The sequence below is a fragment of the Megachile rotundata genome, chromosome 6 (assembly GCF_050947335.1).
Source record: "Megachile rotundata isolate GNS110a chromosome 6, iyMegRotu1, whole genome shotgun sequence".
Lineage (NCBI taxonomy): Eukaryota > Metazoa > Arthropoda > Insecta > Hymenoptera > Megachilidae > Megachile > Megachile rotundata.
In genome coordinates, this window is record NC_134988.1 from 8,637,183 (window position 1) to 8,653,572 (window position 16,390).

General features: G+C 32.8%; 1 protein-coding gene across 8 annotated transcripts in view; it reads left to right on the plus strand.

Annotated features, from left to right (window-relative positions):
• The window catches only part of LOC100883627 (uncharacterized), a 427,612-nt gene that overhangs the window by 4,011 nt on the left and 407,211 nt on the right, over window positions 1-16,390 (plus strand). For 6 of the 8 annotated variants that reach the window (XM_076532931.1, XM_076532938.1, XM_076532939.1 and 3 more), the window contains exon 2: window positions 1,598-2,436. In XM_076532931.1, the coding sequence (XP_076389046.1) occupies window positions 1,939-2,436 (498 nt within the window). In that variant the 5' untranslated portion in view covers window positions 1,598-1,938. The remainder of the gene's footprint in view (window positions 1-1,597; window positions 2,437-16,390) is intronic. The other 2 variants (XM_076532933.1, XM_076532935.1) reach the window with 1 other exon arrangement.

A 16,390-nucleotide genomic window follows, 5' to 3' on the forward strand; every position in this document is an offset into this window, starting at 1 on the left:
GTATTTACGTTACATGCTGTAACACATTTTTATGGTATAGTATGTGTTCAGTATTAACTTCATACTAAACTTCATACTCTATTCACTTCATACGTAACTACACATACTACGTCATCAACTTCATTTTATTACACTGTCGACATATACTATATTAACATATATGCATGTATGCGACATATACTATAATAATGCATACATAACATAACGTTGCACACATATTATGTCATGAGCCTCATACACGTACCATTGGCTTCAAAGCATAGTACTTCATAAAAACCAACAACTCCATGTACCACACTATTAGCTCCATATGCCCCATACATACCAAACCACCATTCCGACATCACAATCCTCCATGATCCCATCAATTCCGTAACTAACGTGCCATCCATACCAGAATGTACCATACCATCTATGCGTATTATACTAATTCCATAGATACAATACTATTAATTCTATACCTAGCCTATACGTATCAAATCATTAATCCTACAACATAAGTGGTCCATAAATACCATCTACTTCATACATGTGCTATCAAGGCTATAATGTTCTACATTGTACTATCAACTTCATATGAATCACACTATCAACTACATATCATTATAAATACCGTACTAACAAGATCGTAGTGGTCCACAGATATCAAATATACCATATGTGTTTCATATGTGTCATGTCATCAAGTCAATACTGTAATGTTTCACATTGTATCAGCTTCATATGAATCACACTATCAACTGCATACCATAATGAATACCATACTAATAAGATCGTAGTGGTCCACAGATATCAACTATACCATATGTGCTTCATATGTGTCATATCATCAAGCCCATACTATAATTTTCCACATCGTATCAGCTTCATATGAATCACACATATGAACTGCATAACTTAATAAATACCATACTAATAAGATCGTAGTGGTCCACAGATATCAACTATACCATATGTGCTTCATATGTGTCATATCATCAAGCCCATACTATAATTTTCCACATCGTATCAGCTTCATATGAATCACACTTATCAACTGCATACCTTAATAAATACCATACTAATAAGATCGTAGTGGTCCACAGATATCAACTATACCAAGTTTCACATGTGTCATATCATCAAGTCCATTCTATAATTTTACACATACGTGATATCAATTCCATACTTCAATGTCCTATATCAATATTGTTCCATACATGCCACTATTGACTGCGAACATCATTAACACCATACCATAACGTTCTACACACTGTACCCTAACGATGCATACCATCAATTCCATACCATAATTGTGCACACCATATCCGGAAAGTTAGATATTTCCATACATACCATCACCTCCCTATCGTACGCACTACACGTTTTGTTACCATCAGCTCCATACTATAATTGTATATCACTATTCTATATCACGAGAGCTGAATATCTCCATACATACCATCACCATACCATAATCGTGCGTACATACCATACCGTATTTCGTACATACCATAACGGTGCCCCCCGTACGACGCGCGTAGACGACGGGTGTTGACATAAGGGTTAGTATCAATGTCCAGTTATGAAATAAAAAAGCCGTATCTTTACCCATCAGCGCAGACGAGCGTCGGCGATTTTCTCGAAAACGAAGATCGTATCTCTGGCTCGTAATGAGCCAGAGCGTCGCACGTTGAAGATCGAAACGTGACCGGTGGCGTACTTCCGGCATCGTCGATCCCGAAGAAGCCGATCCCGAGGTGGCGGCCATTTACGAATATTACACGTGACTCGGTGCTCGCGAAAGATCCAGCGCATTCTTTCGGAGATGTCACGGCGGAGACAGAGCGCTTAGAGGGAAAAGGACAGATCGAGACCGGATCGTCAGGAGGAGGAGGAATACACGTGAACGAGAAGAGGGCGATAAAGCCCTCGGCGCGTTCACAAAACCGACTAACAATGACGATGGCTAGCAACATAGTGGTCGAGTGGTTGCGCTCCCTTCATCTGGGCCAGTATTCCGAGTCTTTCATCGACAATGGCTACGACGACCTTGAGATCTGCAAACAGATCGGTGATCCAGATCTCGACGCGATCGGTGTGTTCAATCAGACCCACCGTGCACGGCTGCTGCAATCGGTGAAGACGCTCAGGGAGGAGGGCGCTGCCAGCGTTTATTTCACGCTCGAGGAGAGCAACGATTGTCTCTGCGATAATATTAGCTCGAAATCCTCGAGGACATCGTCGGAAAGGCCTCTCAGCGATAAAGAAGCACAGAGAGCTTCGCCTACCGCAAGCTCCTCCAGCGGGGGACAGGAATTAACCAAGTTCGCGGACGAATACGAAGAGGGCAAAGCGGAGCTTGTCAGAATACCGAAGATGCAACTCAGAATGCTGCTGCAGGAGAAACTTAGGCACGATGGCATCAGGCTAGCCTGTCAGCCTTATACCACACCGGTGAGTCATCTTGTTTCTTGCTCTAGCTCCAGTTATTCCTTTCACTAATAGACTATAGTTCACCGCGAACTTGATGTACTACTTTCTCCTGATTTTTATCTCGCTTCTTTCGATCGCTTTGTTATGACCTTTCGTATTGTGACAGGACCTTGAGGACTTCTGTCGTCAAACTTCTTAAGTGTCAAGTATTTCTGAAATTATTAACTATGTTTGACATGTTAGGAATTTCTCAAAGTATTAACTCTAGGATTTGTAAGTTTGTAAACGTTTGAAGTTACAAATTTGCAATTTCGTTTAAAAGTAATCCTTAATCGCCATTTTGAATGTCACACCTTTAACTTTGACTTTTAACATTCATGTAATGATTTGCAATTTAAATGATTTTAATTTAAATATGAAAGTTCTGTGCAAATTCTTTGAATTCTTGCAAAGTCTGTATAATTGTAAAATAATTATTTAAAGTAATCTATCGAACATGATTTATCAAACATATTGACCTAGTACACATGAGTAAATACGTCAGTAGTGTACATAAGTAACCATAAGTCAAGGGTTGAAAAAGTACTTTCATACATAACTTAACAACCAAAAACGTTACAAAAATTCATTGTTTTATTATTTTAAATAAAATATCATAACTATTGAATAGAGATGTTTTCTTTTAGTAAGTAATTCAATATGGAAGCAGCCATAAACGCCGCGATGATCAACGTCAAGTCAGTGACTTTGACAAATCGTTTTTTTATCTCATCTGGTAGTTCATTTCTATGAAGTATGTCGTGTAACTTAAGCTTCTCTTAGTTAAAAGGAAGTGTTCTACCGTGCAGAAGGTTGCCCGTGTCCTTTATGTGCGTAGACTGCAGGTTCTACTTAGATTAGTTTCTCCCTGGGTTCTTCCAACGCTGAAAACGGGTGGTGGAAGATTTCTCCCTTACAATTGCTCTTAATAAAGAGAATTCTACTTACATTGTCCCGTACATTAATGAAATTTCTCAAATATCCTCCGTTTAGTATAATGGCATGTATACAAACGCGGGGCCCTTCATTTAAGTATGCACGCGTAATATTTTTGTAATTATGAAAATGCAGCAAGTTTTCGTATGCAATTTTAGTTTTATTAAATTTTTGTGGTCATATGCGATTTTTGTTCTGTTAATATTTATTAGATATTTATTATTGAATACAAATAAAATTGTGTTTGTATTTTGATAATTAGAAAAATATTTAGAAATTAAATACCCTGATGATTATATAATTTTTGAGTCACTCATGATGAAAGTGGAACGACTACAATTTTTTTATAAATTTGTTTATTTGTACTTTTGAAAATATTTTAAAAATTTATAAAAATATGAAATTAATAAGAAATGAGGCATATTTTGAATGTCTAAATTTACGAGTGAATTACTAATTTATTTTAAGAAGGCAGGGGTTAAAATAATTAAGTTAGTAGAAATATTTGTTAGTAATTTTTAGTAATTTTGAGAATATTATATTTTAATATTTATAGTAATTTATGGAAGTAATTTTCTCTTATGGTGTTCCGCGTTTCTAATACGTATTTAGTTCTAGCTATTTTGGGAGAGTAGATTAGGGGTGTGGGTATCGATTATTGATAAGCTATTGATATCATGTCGAAAGCTAACGCGATATCATCGATAATATCGTTAAAACATTGGTGGGTCAATTACAATAATTGAGGCAAGAACGTAATCCATGATTTTATACACAAATACATTTATTCTTATTTTAAGAATTAATTAGAAAATATTCTTATTTTATTCTTCACTTAACATGAATTTTATTATTAAAATTTGTGTATGAAAAAATTTATCTTGTTATTTAATATGATTAATCTCGTTTGACTATCAAATTTACCCTAACCTAACTTTATTATTAAAGTCATATTTATGTTTGACTATCAAATTTAATCTAATTTATCCCAACCTAACCACAAGTTCATTATTTAAATATATTTATGCCAGTTTCAGCATCAAAGTCAATTTAATCTAATCTAATTTAACCCGACCTAGCCTCAATTTCGTCATTCAAATATACTTGCTGTCGTTTGATCATCAAATGTAACGTAATCTAATCAGTTCAACCTAACTTAACCTCACTTTTAGCATTCGAATATATTTACTCTCATGAAGATTTAATTTCAAATGTATTTATTCTCGTGATAAAATTTGACCTAAATGAACCTAACTTGCATTCTAGCATTTAAATACATTTATTTTTGTTTCACAATGGGGTTAACAGCAAATCTAATTTAACGTGAATTATTGAAATTCAATTTAGTTTAACCTGAAGTGACCTTAGACAGAAATAATTTAATCTGAGTGACAGGATTAGAGGTTAGGTTTGGTTAGGTTTTTACGAACAAGGAATCTAAAGACATTCATAAAAATATGTGATTTTATAAATTATTTATTTATTCAATTTGAAATATTACTGTAATTGTAATTCAAATAATTTCAGACTTAATTTATCAAGTTTTGTTCTTTAAATCTAGTTATTTTTAAATCATTAATTGTAGCTTAACCTAACCTTAAATACTAATTAAAATTATTAGTAATTAAGTACTAAGTAATAGGTGAATTTTAATAATTAGACCAGATATCAAGTTTAATTAATTTCCGCGAGTAGAAATCTAACCTAACTTAATGCTTAATTTTAAATTTAAATATTTTTGTTTAAACTTAAACTTTCACCATAATTTAACTTAATTTCAAGTCGAATCTAATATACAATTTTATTACTCGAATTTATTTAAACTTGTTCAAATTTAATTTAATCTAACCTTTAACAAAAATAATTAACATTCACAAAATTTTATTATTCAAATTTATTTAATGTTGTTCAAATTTAGTTTAATCTGACCTCTAACAAAAATAATTAACATTAATCCAATATAATTATTCAAGTTTATTCAATGTTGTTCAAATTTAATTTAATCTAACCTTTAACAAAAATAATTAACTTTGACCCTTGATGGTAAATAAGGTTAGGTTTTCTCTCGTAAAACCAGTTCTATAATAATTTAGCAAGTAATATTACTAATTAAATTTATTTATTCATGCTAGAATTTTAAAATTATTCTAAGCTACTTCAATCTCAAGTAACAATATTTCAATTCCATTACTAAAATTCACAAATTGTGTGAGATTAGCTATTAAGGCTTTCGTGTGTAGCATATGTAAGGTTAGATTATTTCTTGACTCCATTTTAACTTCAACTTTTAAAAATACCACCATATTAAATAATCACTGCTCTCAAAGAAAGAGTTGTTCAAACAACTCTTTCATACCAACTTCAACGATAATTCTAAAAATATCATTCATCAAATGAAACAACAAAAGAACATAAAAGCATATTCATTTAACGCGCGAAATTTCGAATATCACAGATGTAAATAAGCACGACGTATTTAAAATAACAATATAAGTACAGAAGCAGATTTTTGTCGAATAACAATAAATGCATTCTTTGTGTATTCACATTATTTATCCGTTTATGCTTCCATCACCATATCGTGAAATATCGAGAAATCTCATATTTCAATGAACGAACGAATCCGTTCGCAATTATAAACGTTCGTAACAAAAATGTTGACGGAAAAATAAACGTACGCCTGCTACAAACGTAAAATATATTTTTATCTGTGAAGAACGCACATCAGCCGTTGCCACCTTTCTACGCACAACATGTAATTAATTGCGGCATTTTTAACCGAATATTCGTATCCATCTTCTCTTCGTACAGCTGCCAGGAAAATACGAAAAACTCTTCACGGTTTTTACTGTTTACGCTGAAGCTAACATCACGCATCGTGCGTTTAAATTTGAACCGGTATTTTTCAAAATTTCACCGCCCTTATCTCATTTTTAGCAACGTTTTTCTACATTTATCTGTTTGTATGATTCACTGTAGTATTTAGCGAGGTTTATATTCTTTAAATTTTATTGCTTAGAAAAACTAGTTTTATTTTGTTTTTGGCACTTTTCTTAGAATTTTTTGGTGAGGGGTTGGTTTGAAGATATTTTAGTTTCCAGAGTTAAAGTTTTGGTGCATTTAGGTAATTTCTTATTTAGTATTTTTAATAGGTGGTATAGAAAAAGAGTGGAAATTTAAGAATTTTTAATGAATTTAAGGATTTTGAAATTCTGAAATTTTTAATTTTTTACAATTTGATGTTTCAAAATTTAAGAATTTTCAAGGTAGCAATTTTTCTGCCAAATTATAAAATTTGTAGATTGCTAAATTACCAAATTACCTAATATTCAAATTATCAAATTTCTAGAGTGCCAAATTTCTAAACTTTTAAACTTGCAAATTTCCTTATTCTCACATCCAACTTTTCAATTTTCAAATTTTTAAATTTCAAATTCTCAAACCTCAAAATTTACCAAATTCTAACATTCCTAAATTCCTGAATTCCTAAATTCCTAAATTCCTAAATTCCTAAATTCCTAATTTCCTAAATTCCCGAATTCCCAAATTCCCAAATTCCCAAATTCCCAAATTCCCAAATTCCCAAATTCCCAAATAACTAGATTTCAAAATTGTCAAATTCCTAAACCCCCAAATTCTAAATTCCTAAAATTCTCAAAATTCTCAATATTCTAAAAATTCCAAAATTCCTAAAATTCTCAAAATTCCAAAATTCCAAAATTCCAAAATTCTCAAAATTACCAAAATTTGTAATTGCCCAAATTCCAATATTCCCATATTCCTAAATTCCTTAATTTCAATGTTCCCACATTCCTAAATTCCCAGATTCCCAAGTTTCCAAATTCTAATATTTCAAAATTACCAAATCTAAAAATTCTCAATTTTCCAAATTCGCAAATCTCCCAATTTCCAAATTTTTTGAATTTCTCAAATTATCAAGTTCACACCCTCAAATTCACAAACTCTCTGTAACAAAATTTAGCTGAGATCATTAGTAGAGTTTCTTTGTACAACTTATAGTATAGTTTATTAGTACTGTTCACAGCATAGTTTATTAGTACAGTCGATGGCACAGTCTTGTTAGTACATGTTATAGTACAGTTAACTACAGTTCATTAGTATATTTAAATTGAAGTTTACTATACACATACTATACATGTGTACACATATATCGTATTCATTAACTATAGTTCAGTATGGTTAATGTAGTATAGTTAAAAATATAGTTTAGTATAGTTAATGTAGTATAGTTCAAAATATAGTTTAGCATAGTTAATGTAGTATAGTTAATAATATAGCCTAGTATAGTTAATGTAGTATAGTTAATAATATAGTCTAGTATAGTTAATACAGTATAGTTAATAATATAGTCCAGCATGGTTAATGCAGTATAGTTGAAAATATAGTCTAGTATAGTTAATGCAGTATAGTTAATAATATAGTCCAGCATGGTTAATGCGGTATAGTTGAAAATATAGTCTAGTATAGTTAATGCAGTATAGTTAATAATATAGTCGAGTGTAGTCAATGTAGTATAGTTAAAAATATAGTCTAATATAGTTAATGTAGTATAGTTAATAATATAGTCTAGTATAGTTAATACAATAAATATATAGTTAATACAATTAATACAATCAAACATAGTTAATGTAGTCCAGCATGGTTAATGCAGTATAGTTGAAAATATAGTCTAGTATAGTTAATGCAGTATAGTTAATAATATAGTCGAGTATAGTGAATGTAGTATAGTTAAAAATATAGTCTAATATAGTTAATGTAGTATATTTAATAATATAGTCCAGTATAGTTAATGCAGTATAATTAATAATATAAGTTAGTATATATCATGATATAGTTTAGCATACATGTATACTATACACACATATGTACTCATATAGTCGTACATCCACAAGCACCATAAAAAACACAAAAATGATTTGAAAAGTGATAACAATCATTACATCCAACCGCGTTAAGAAACACCCTGTATATTAGTTTCTTTCGCTCTAGATGCGCATACTTGCACGCAAATGATTGCAGCGCAAGAAAAAGCATAATAAAAATGTCGCTTCTCTCTCAGAGCATGGTGGTCCCGTCGTCATCTGACCCCTTCCACATGCTCCTTCCTTCGACCATCATCCCTTCTCGTGCAAGCCGGAACGCACACGATTTCGAAATGCATACGTGTGTGCATGCTAGTACACGTGTGCACCCATAAAAGACCCGTGAACTCGATGCACAGGCATCACATTTCCTACAACACTTTATACCCAAAATTTTCGACTATTCTAACAAATAACACTTTAACCTACAAACATTTCAATCGTAACAGTTTTCATATTAATTTTCAGCGCTGGTTACATCTGCGCTTAATTGCCTTGGATGTTTAAGTTGGAAATCTCTGGTTGCAGTTCGCGTGATGAACTTTATTCCAGTTTACGGTTTATGACAAGTTTTAAACTGGAGCTTTGGAGATATTTAGCGATATTTGAGTTCGGGGACTTTTAGAGGATGAGCGAAGGTCACCTGTGATTTGGAGGAAATTTGTTTGGAAGAAATGTTTCGGGATTTGGGAGTTTGAGAATGTTGGAATTTGGGGATTTAGGTATTTGGAGGTTCAGCAGGTTGGGGGTTTAGGAATTTGGGAATCTAGGAATTAGGGGATGTAGGAAATTTGCGAATTTAGGTATTTGGAGATTTAGCAGGTTGGGGGTTTAGGAATTTGGGGATTTAGAAATTTGGAAGTTTAAGAATTTGGGAATTTAGGAATTTGGGAATCTAGGAATTAGGGGATGTAGGAAATTTGGGAATTTAGGTGTTTGGAGGTTTAGCAGGTTGGAGGTTTAGAAATTTGGGGGTTTAGGAATTTGGAAGTTTAAGAATTTGGCAATTTAGGAATTAGGGAATCTACGAATTAGGGGATGTAGGAAATTTGGAAGTTTAAGAATTTGGGGATTTAGGAATTTGGAAGTTTAAGAATTTGGGAATCTAGGAATTAGGGGATGTAAGAAATTTGGGAATTTAGGAATTTGGAGGTTCAGGTATCTGGTGTTTGGTAATTTGGGGATGTGGGAATTTTGAGAATCTAGGAATTTGTGAATATCGGAAAGTTAGAAATTCAGGAACTTGAAGGTTTGGCAGTTTGAGAATTTAAGAACTTAGAAATTTGAGAACTTCTGAGTTTTGTAATTTAAGAATTTGTTAATTTGGAAACTTGAGAATTTCTCAACATGAGAATTTGAAAGTTTTTCAATTGGAAACCATGCAAATTGAAAATACCTCCTCGATCTGAAAATATACGATTTCACCCTCCGTCAAATTTGAAAACAAGTCAGAAACTCACGAACTCCTACTCCCCGAGTAAAATAGATGTAATCAACCCAGATGTTTCCCCGAACACCACGCAATTTATCTTCCGTTGAATCAACAGTTTCAAAAATTGTCGAAGTCATAAACGACACACCCTCGAACATAAACTTCCATTCGCAATTGCAAGAGTGACCTCATAAATTCCATCGAAATGAATCGATACATTATAGAAAACATTAAACACGATAATATTATCTATAGCCTGGTAACAATAATTATCTTTCATTGGAAAGGAACGTTGATCGTATTTCTAATTAATAGCCAACGTGGTCTTTTTTTTTATCGTTGAAATTCAAAGGTTTCTTTAAACGTCTTACATGCATACTGGCTACAATATTCGCGGCGTGTTCTCTGCTTGTATCACGAACGACCAGTTGAACAAATAAATAGGTGCATAGTGGTGCTGATTGTATCGCGGGCCCCGTAATTGGCAACGTGGTCCCTATGCTTGGAATGTTGATTGGCGAGATACCCAACCGAGGCGCTGAACAAATCGGCCCTTCCGGATTGAACCAATAAATACGAAAGTATGCTTCGAAATCGAAGGTACATTGTTCGGATATATGGCCGGGAATCTGCCTTGTATGATCTGTGGGCTAATAGAACCCATTTTATGTGGATGATATGGAATCTCCTTTGTATATTCGTTAAGACATTTTCAAGAATTAACGTTTTGCAGAAGGTGACCATTCAATACTACAATTTGTAATGAATATTTTTTAACTGAAGTTATAGTGTTATGTGGTCAATAAATATAGTGGAACAGACAAGAGTAGTAATTAATATTAGGGAAGTAACTTCAAAAGAATTTATCAAATTTTTCAACTGAAAGATTTGTAAGACATCTGTTAACAATAATGTCTTCTAGAAAGATATTCAAATTTAATTTAATATAACCTCTGAAAAAAATAATTAACATTGATCTAATTTTATTATTCAAGTTTATTTAATGTTGTTCAAATTTAATTGAATCTAATCTCTAACAAAAATAATTAACATTCACCCAATTTTATTATTCAAATTTACTTAATGTTGTTCAAATTTAATTGAATCTAATCTCTAACAAAAATAATTAACATTCAGCCAATTTTATTATACAAATTTATTTAATCTTCTTCAAATTTAGTTTAATCTAATCTCTAACAAAAATAATTAACATTGATCTAATTTTATTATTCAAGCTTATTTAATGTTGTTCAAATTTAATTTAATCTAACCTCCAACAAAAATAATTAACATTGATCTAATTTTATTATTCAAGCTTATTTAATGTTGTTCAAATTTAATTTAATCTAACCTCCAACAAAAATAATTAACATTGATCTAATTTTATTATTCAAGTTTATTTAATGTTGTTCAAATTTAGTTTAATCTAACCTCTAACAAAAAGAATTAACCTCGACCCTTCGTGGTAGATAAGGTTAGGTTTTCTATCATAAAACGAGTCCTAAAATGATTTAACCAGTAACATCGTCAATTAAACTTCATTCATGCTAGAATTTTAAAATTATTCTAAGCTACTCGAATCTCAAATAACAATATTTTAATTCAATCATTAAAATTCACAAATTATGTTAACTGTTGAGGCTTTTGGGTGTAGCGTATGTACAATTAGATTATTTCTTGACTCCATTTCAACAGAAGGTTAATATATGTTTCATGAACCATCTTAGTGTTAATTCCGTAAAACAGCATCCACTGTTCATTACTCCAAAAATAAGTATGTAATAAATAATTTATTTAAACAATTTAACCCAAAAATATCGATTAAGAATGAATGCGACCAAGGTTACAAAAGTAGCAAATGACAATTAATGAAAGTTCTCCAATTAATAGCTGATATCGAATAGCTATTAATATTCCATTGAGGTTCATATATGAAAATTATTCGAACAACGAGCAGGCAAGGTCGTTAACAAGTTTTATAAATCCGTAGTTGATGGAACATTAACGAAAAAGGATGAAACGAGAAAAAGTTCGCTAACCATGACTATGTTCGATCAATTACACAGTATTGTCCCGGTATAAAGCATAATATCCGCCGTTTCATCCTTTCTCCAGGTTCCAGTTCCCCTTTGTTGGAATAAGCGAATCTCATTCGTCGCGTTTGATATTTCATGGAAACGTGTTCGATTGGTCGTTGGCTAGGTAAAACGAGTGGGTAGAAGGTAAAGGAAGAGAGAAAGTACGATTCGTGAAAGAGCTGTGACGGGGTTGGCTAAGGGATAGGGTATACGTGTATCGATTGAACATTTGCTCAAATATTTAAACGCTATTACCGTTGGTCTGCGTACTGTTATAACATACGGCCGAACTCGGTCGCTGTACTCCTCTCACCTGCAATATAACTTGTGTGTTCCTTCTGATTTTTACGTCTCACCCACCGGCCATTTTATTGGATAACCTCAAACCTGACGGAGCTGACGCGAACCCTTGCGATTACTATTTCATTCTGGGTTCACAAAACGCGTTCAAATGTTGCGCCTTTAAATTCTTCTTCTTAATTACTAAGACAATTTTAATCCTGCTTAATGTTTATTAAGACGTAATAATAATTGTGAAATGGTAGAGATGAAGAATTATATCTAATTTAGATTTCATCTCTAATCTCTTTATTATTCTCCTTCAGTTCTAATATGAAAGACAAACTTTTAACTAAATTTCATTTCAAGTTCCATAAATTAATACATTTCTTTGTAAATATCTGGGTTGAATTATGATTCATCACTCACGGAATTTATTCATAATTATGTGTTTTTGCAAATCTTGTCTGTGTAATGGCTAAGCGTTCTCCAAATATTGCATTAAACTAGTAACCAGCACTGTGGGATATCATGATTGAAATACGTAATGAAACATTACACGAATTTCGCTTGGGATTATTGTCTGCTACAATTGACAATCAGGCATTTTGCATTTGTAATAGTAATGAAATGTTTATGTGGCTCATTTTCATTAAGCTCGGAGTTTCATGCATGCAGTTTTATAGCATCTTTATATAATGAAACCGCGTTTAATATTAATCAACCCAGATGTAGCCTGATGCATTTCACTGTTTCCAATAATTGCTTTGCTTTTAAATCTAATTAATAACCAATATGTGCTATGTTCGGATACTTTCCTACCGCAGAATCTTCTTTGACGATCCCCACTTAATAAAGTACATTTCACCGTTTGTCGCAATTGATATATTGCTTTGAGGCCACGAAGTACGTCATGTTTAAGATATTAACCAATGACTTAGGTAGAAGTTTTCGTCGAGCTCCAAGCTTTAAATTAATGTCCCATAAGCACTACACGGAGATAATTTTGTGTCATAAAATCTCGTTAAACTTATACCAAGAGTTCCTGGCAAATAGCGTTCAAAATTTGTCATCGTTTGCTTTTACTAACAGCCACACGGTTTGAATTATACATATTGTCAAGCACTTCCGATAGTCACTCGTGTCAAGCTTCGAGCTTTAAATTGGTATGCCTGGAGTGTTATTTTGAGACACTTTTACGCGACAAAACGTTTTCAGAAATTTGCTAACCCGATCGATCCCATTGTTTCTGGTAACTGGTACATCGTTTACCGTAATTTGCAGTCAGCCATTTTCCGACAAGGATATCGATGAAACGTTTATGTAGTCATTTCTCTGAGGCCTTAAGCTTTAAATTTATGCGTGACAAGCACTGCTTTATGCTACCAAATCGTATCGGACTTTAGTTGTATGATTGGGTACATTTCACTGTTGACTCATTATCTTGAGGCCGACAACTACCTACTTTGTATTGAGAATATCGATGAAATATTTATGTGGTCATTTCTCTGAGGCCTCAAGCTTCAAATTTATGCGTGATAAGCACTGCTTTATGCTACCAAATCGTATCAGACTTTAGTTATATGATTGGGTACATTTCACTGTTGATTCACTACCTTGAGGCCAACAACTACCTACATTGTATTAAGAATCTCGATGATATATTTATGTAGTCATTTTCCAGAATATTTAAACTTGCAATTGAAGTATCATAAATCATATTTGTCGATCTTTTTCTGTCATAAAGTCTTTATTTCATTATTATTGAATATTTGATTGTTTGCGTTAACGGAGACCTTATTATTAAAACGATAATGTATTATCTTAAGATTTCCAACGAATAGTTTATCAGAAGTTTCAAGTTGATATACTGCATTAGTTGCAGATAATTGTGTCTCATAAAATATTCGTAATTATCTCAGCTGATATTGTATCTCGTTCAGCATTCCGCTTCACCGTAATGGCAGTCAGTTTTATGTTACAAATATCGATAAAACGATTATACAAGTATTATTGTAAGACCTTAATCTTCAAATTAATGTATAAGAAATACTATACTCTTAAACGGTATTAGATCCTGACTGTGTAATTAAACGCATTTTACCGTCTACATTATTACCTTGCTTTGAGGCCCATGACTAACCATCCTATATTAAGACCATTCATAAAACCTTTTCACAGTCATTTTCCTTAGGCCGCAAGCTTTAAATTGACGCGCCATAAGTGTCATTTAGCGCTACTTTTCTGTCAGACTTTTCGTATTCACTAATTGTTTCTTTATTCCGTTTCTGAAGCGGCGATATCCGGCATGAATAAACATTCAACTTGAAAAGGTAATTTAAAAAATCTTGGATATTTAATAGAACGTACTGGTAGCGTGAACAAGAAATTTATGGTTTTCGTGGAAGGAGCCATTAATAATCTTTCGTTTCCCTCTCTGTCCTCGCTTTCTTTTTCTTCCGCTACCGCTTTACCTTCTTCCGCCTCCGCTTCTTTTCACGATCCAACGATAAGATTTCTTCTTCTGAACGCTGTGCTACGAGCAACTCTCGCATCCTTCCGCGTCTTCTTTTCTTTCTGCCGGCATCTGAAAAAAGAAGGAAAAGAAACGAAAAGCCATAGCTTTCTCCAACACCTGCGGAGTACCGAGTTTGCCAAAACGTTAATGAAGTAGCATGGTTGCGGAGCGTTGTAATAAAGCACCGGCTCGTTGAGTGTCCTTTTGAATAACATTCTGTGTCCTGCATTTTAACGATGCTCAGACTAAAATATTGACCGTCTTATTGACTTCGAACGTACGTGACTTACATTTATGAGGGAATTGCAGTTTCAAGGAAAATCGAAATTTGGGGACTAATAAGTGAAAATAACGAATAAATATATTATGAAAATTTATATGTAGGACATTTTTAAGGTTATGTGCGACATATTTCTGTTTAGAGGAATCATTTTTGTCCAACATTTAAAACTGAAAATTAATTGTATAGCTTTTCAACAAGTTTCAAGCAAACACGTGTAAAGATACAGCTTCAATACTTCAGGCAAGATTTCATGACAGAAAAGTATCGACAAGAATGATTTATGATACTTCAATTGCAAGTTTAAATATTCTGGAAAATGACTACATAAATAATTCATCGATATTTTTAATACAAAGTAGGCAGTTGTTGGCCTCAAGGTAGTGAGTCAACAGTGAAATGTACCCAATCATATAACTAAAGTCTGATACGATTTGGTAGCATAAAGCAGTGCTTGTCACTCATAAATTTAAAGCTTAAGGTCTCAGAGAAATGACTACATAGATATTTCATCGATATTCTCAATACAAAGTAGGTAGTTGTCGGCCTCAAGATAATGAGTCAACAGTGAAATGTACCCAATCATACAACTAAAACCTGATACGATTTGGTAGCATAAAACAGTGCTTATCACTCATAAATTTAAAGCTTAAGGCATCAGAGAAATGACTACATAAATGTTTCATCGATATCCTTGTCGGAAAACGGCTGACTGCAAATTACGGTAAACGATGTACCAGTTACCAGAAACAATGGGAACGATCGGGTTAGCAAATTTCTGAAAACGTTTTGTCGCGTAAAAGTGTCTCAAAATAACACTCCAGGCATACCAATTTAAAGCTCGAAGCTTGACACGAGTGACTATCGGAAGTGCTTGACAATATGTATAATTCAAACCGAGTGGCTGTTAGTAAAAGCAAACGATGACAAATTTTGAACGCTATTTGCCAGGAACTTGGTATAAGTTTAACGAGATTTTATGACACAAAATTATCTCCGTGTAGTGCTTATGGGACATTAATTTAAAGCTTGAAGCCCGACGAAAACTTCTACCTAAGTCATTCGTTAATATCTTAAATATGGCGTACTTAGTTCGTGGCCTCAAAGCAATATATCAATTGCGATATACGGTGAAGTATACGTTATTAAGTAGGGATCGTCAAATATCGTTTTGGGACATGAAAATATCTCACAATAGCACATGTGATATATTAATTTAAAGCTTGAAGCTTGACAAAAATATCTATGTAAAAATTTTACTCATAGACTTAATAGAAAATGGTTAGCTGTCAGCCTCAACGTGATGCAGCAGCACCTATAAACGGTAAAATAAATTCTACCCGATAGCAAGTATATTAAAAATGATTCAAAAAAGAATTTACTACGTTTAACAGCAGTTTACAACGCTCCTAATACCAATTTACAAGTAAAAATTTCGAAAAGAATTAATTGCATCGTTAATAATAAAAATTTTAATATTTCTTGTCAATTTGAAGTGCTTCAATCGCGACGGAAACAGAAATTTATTTA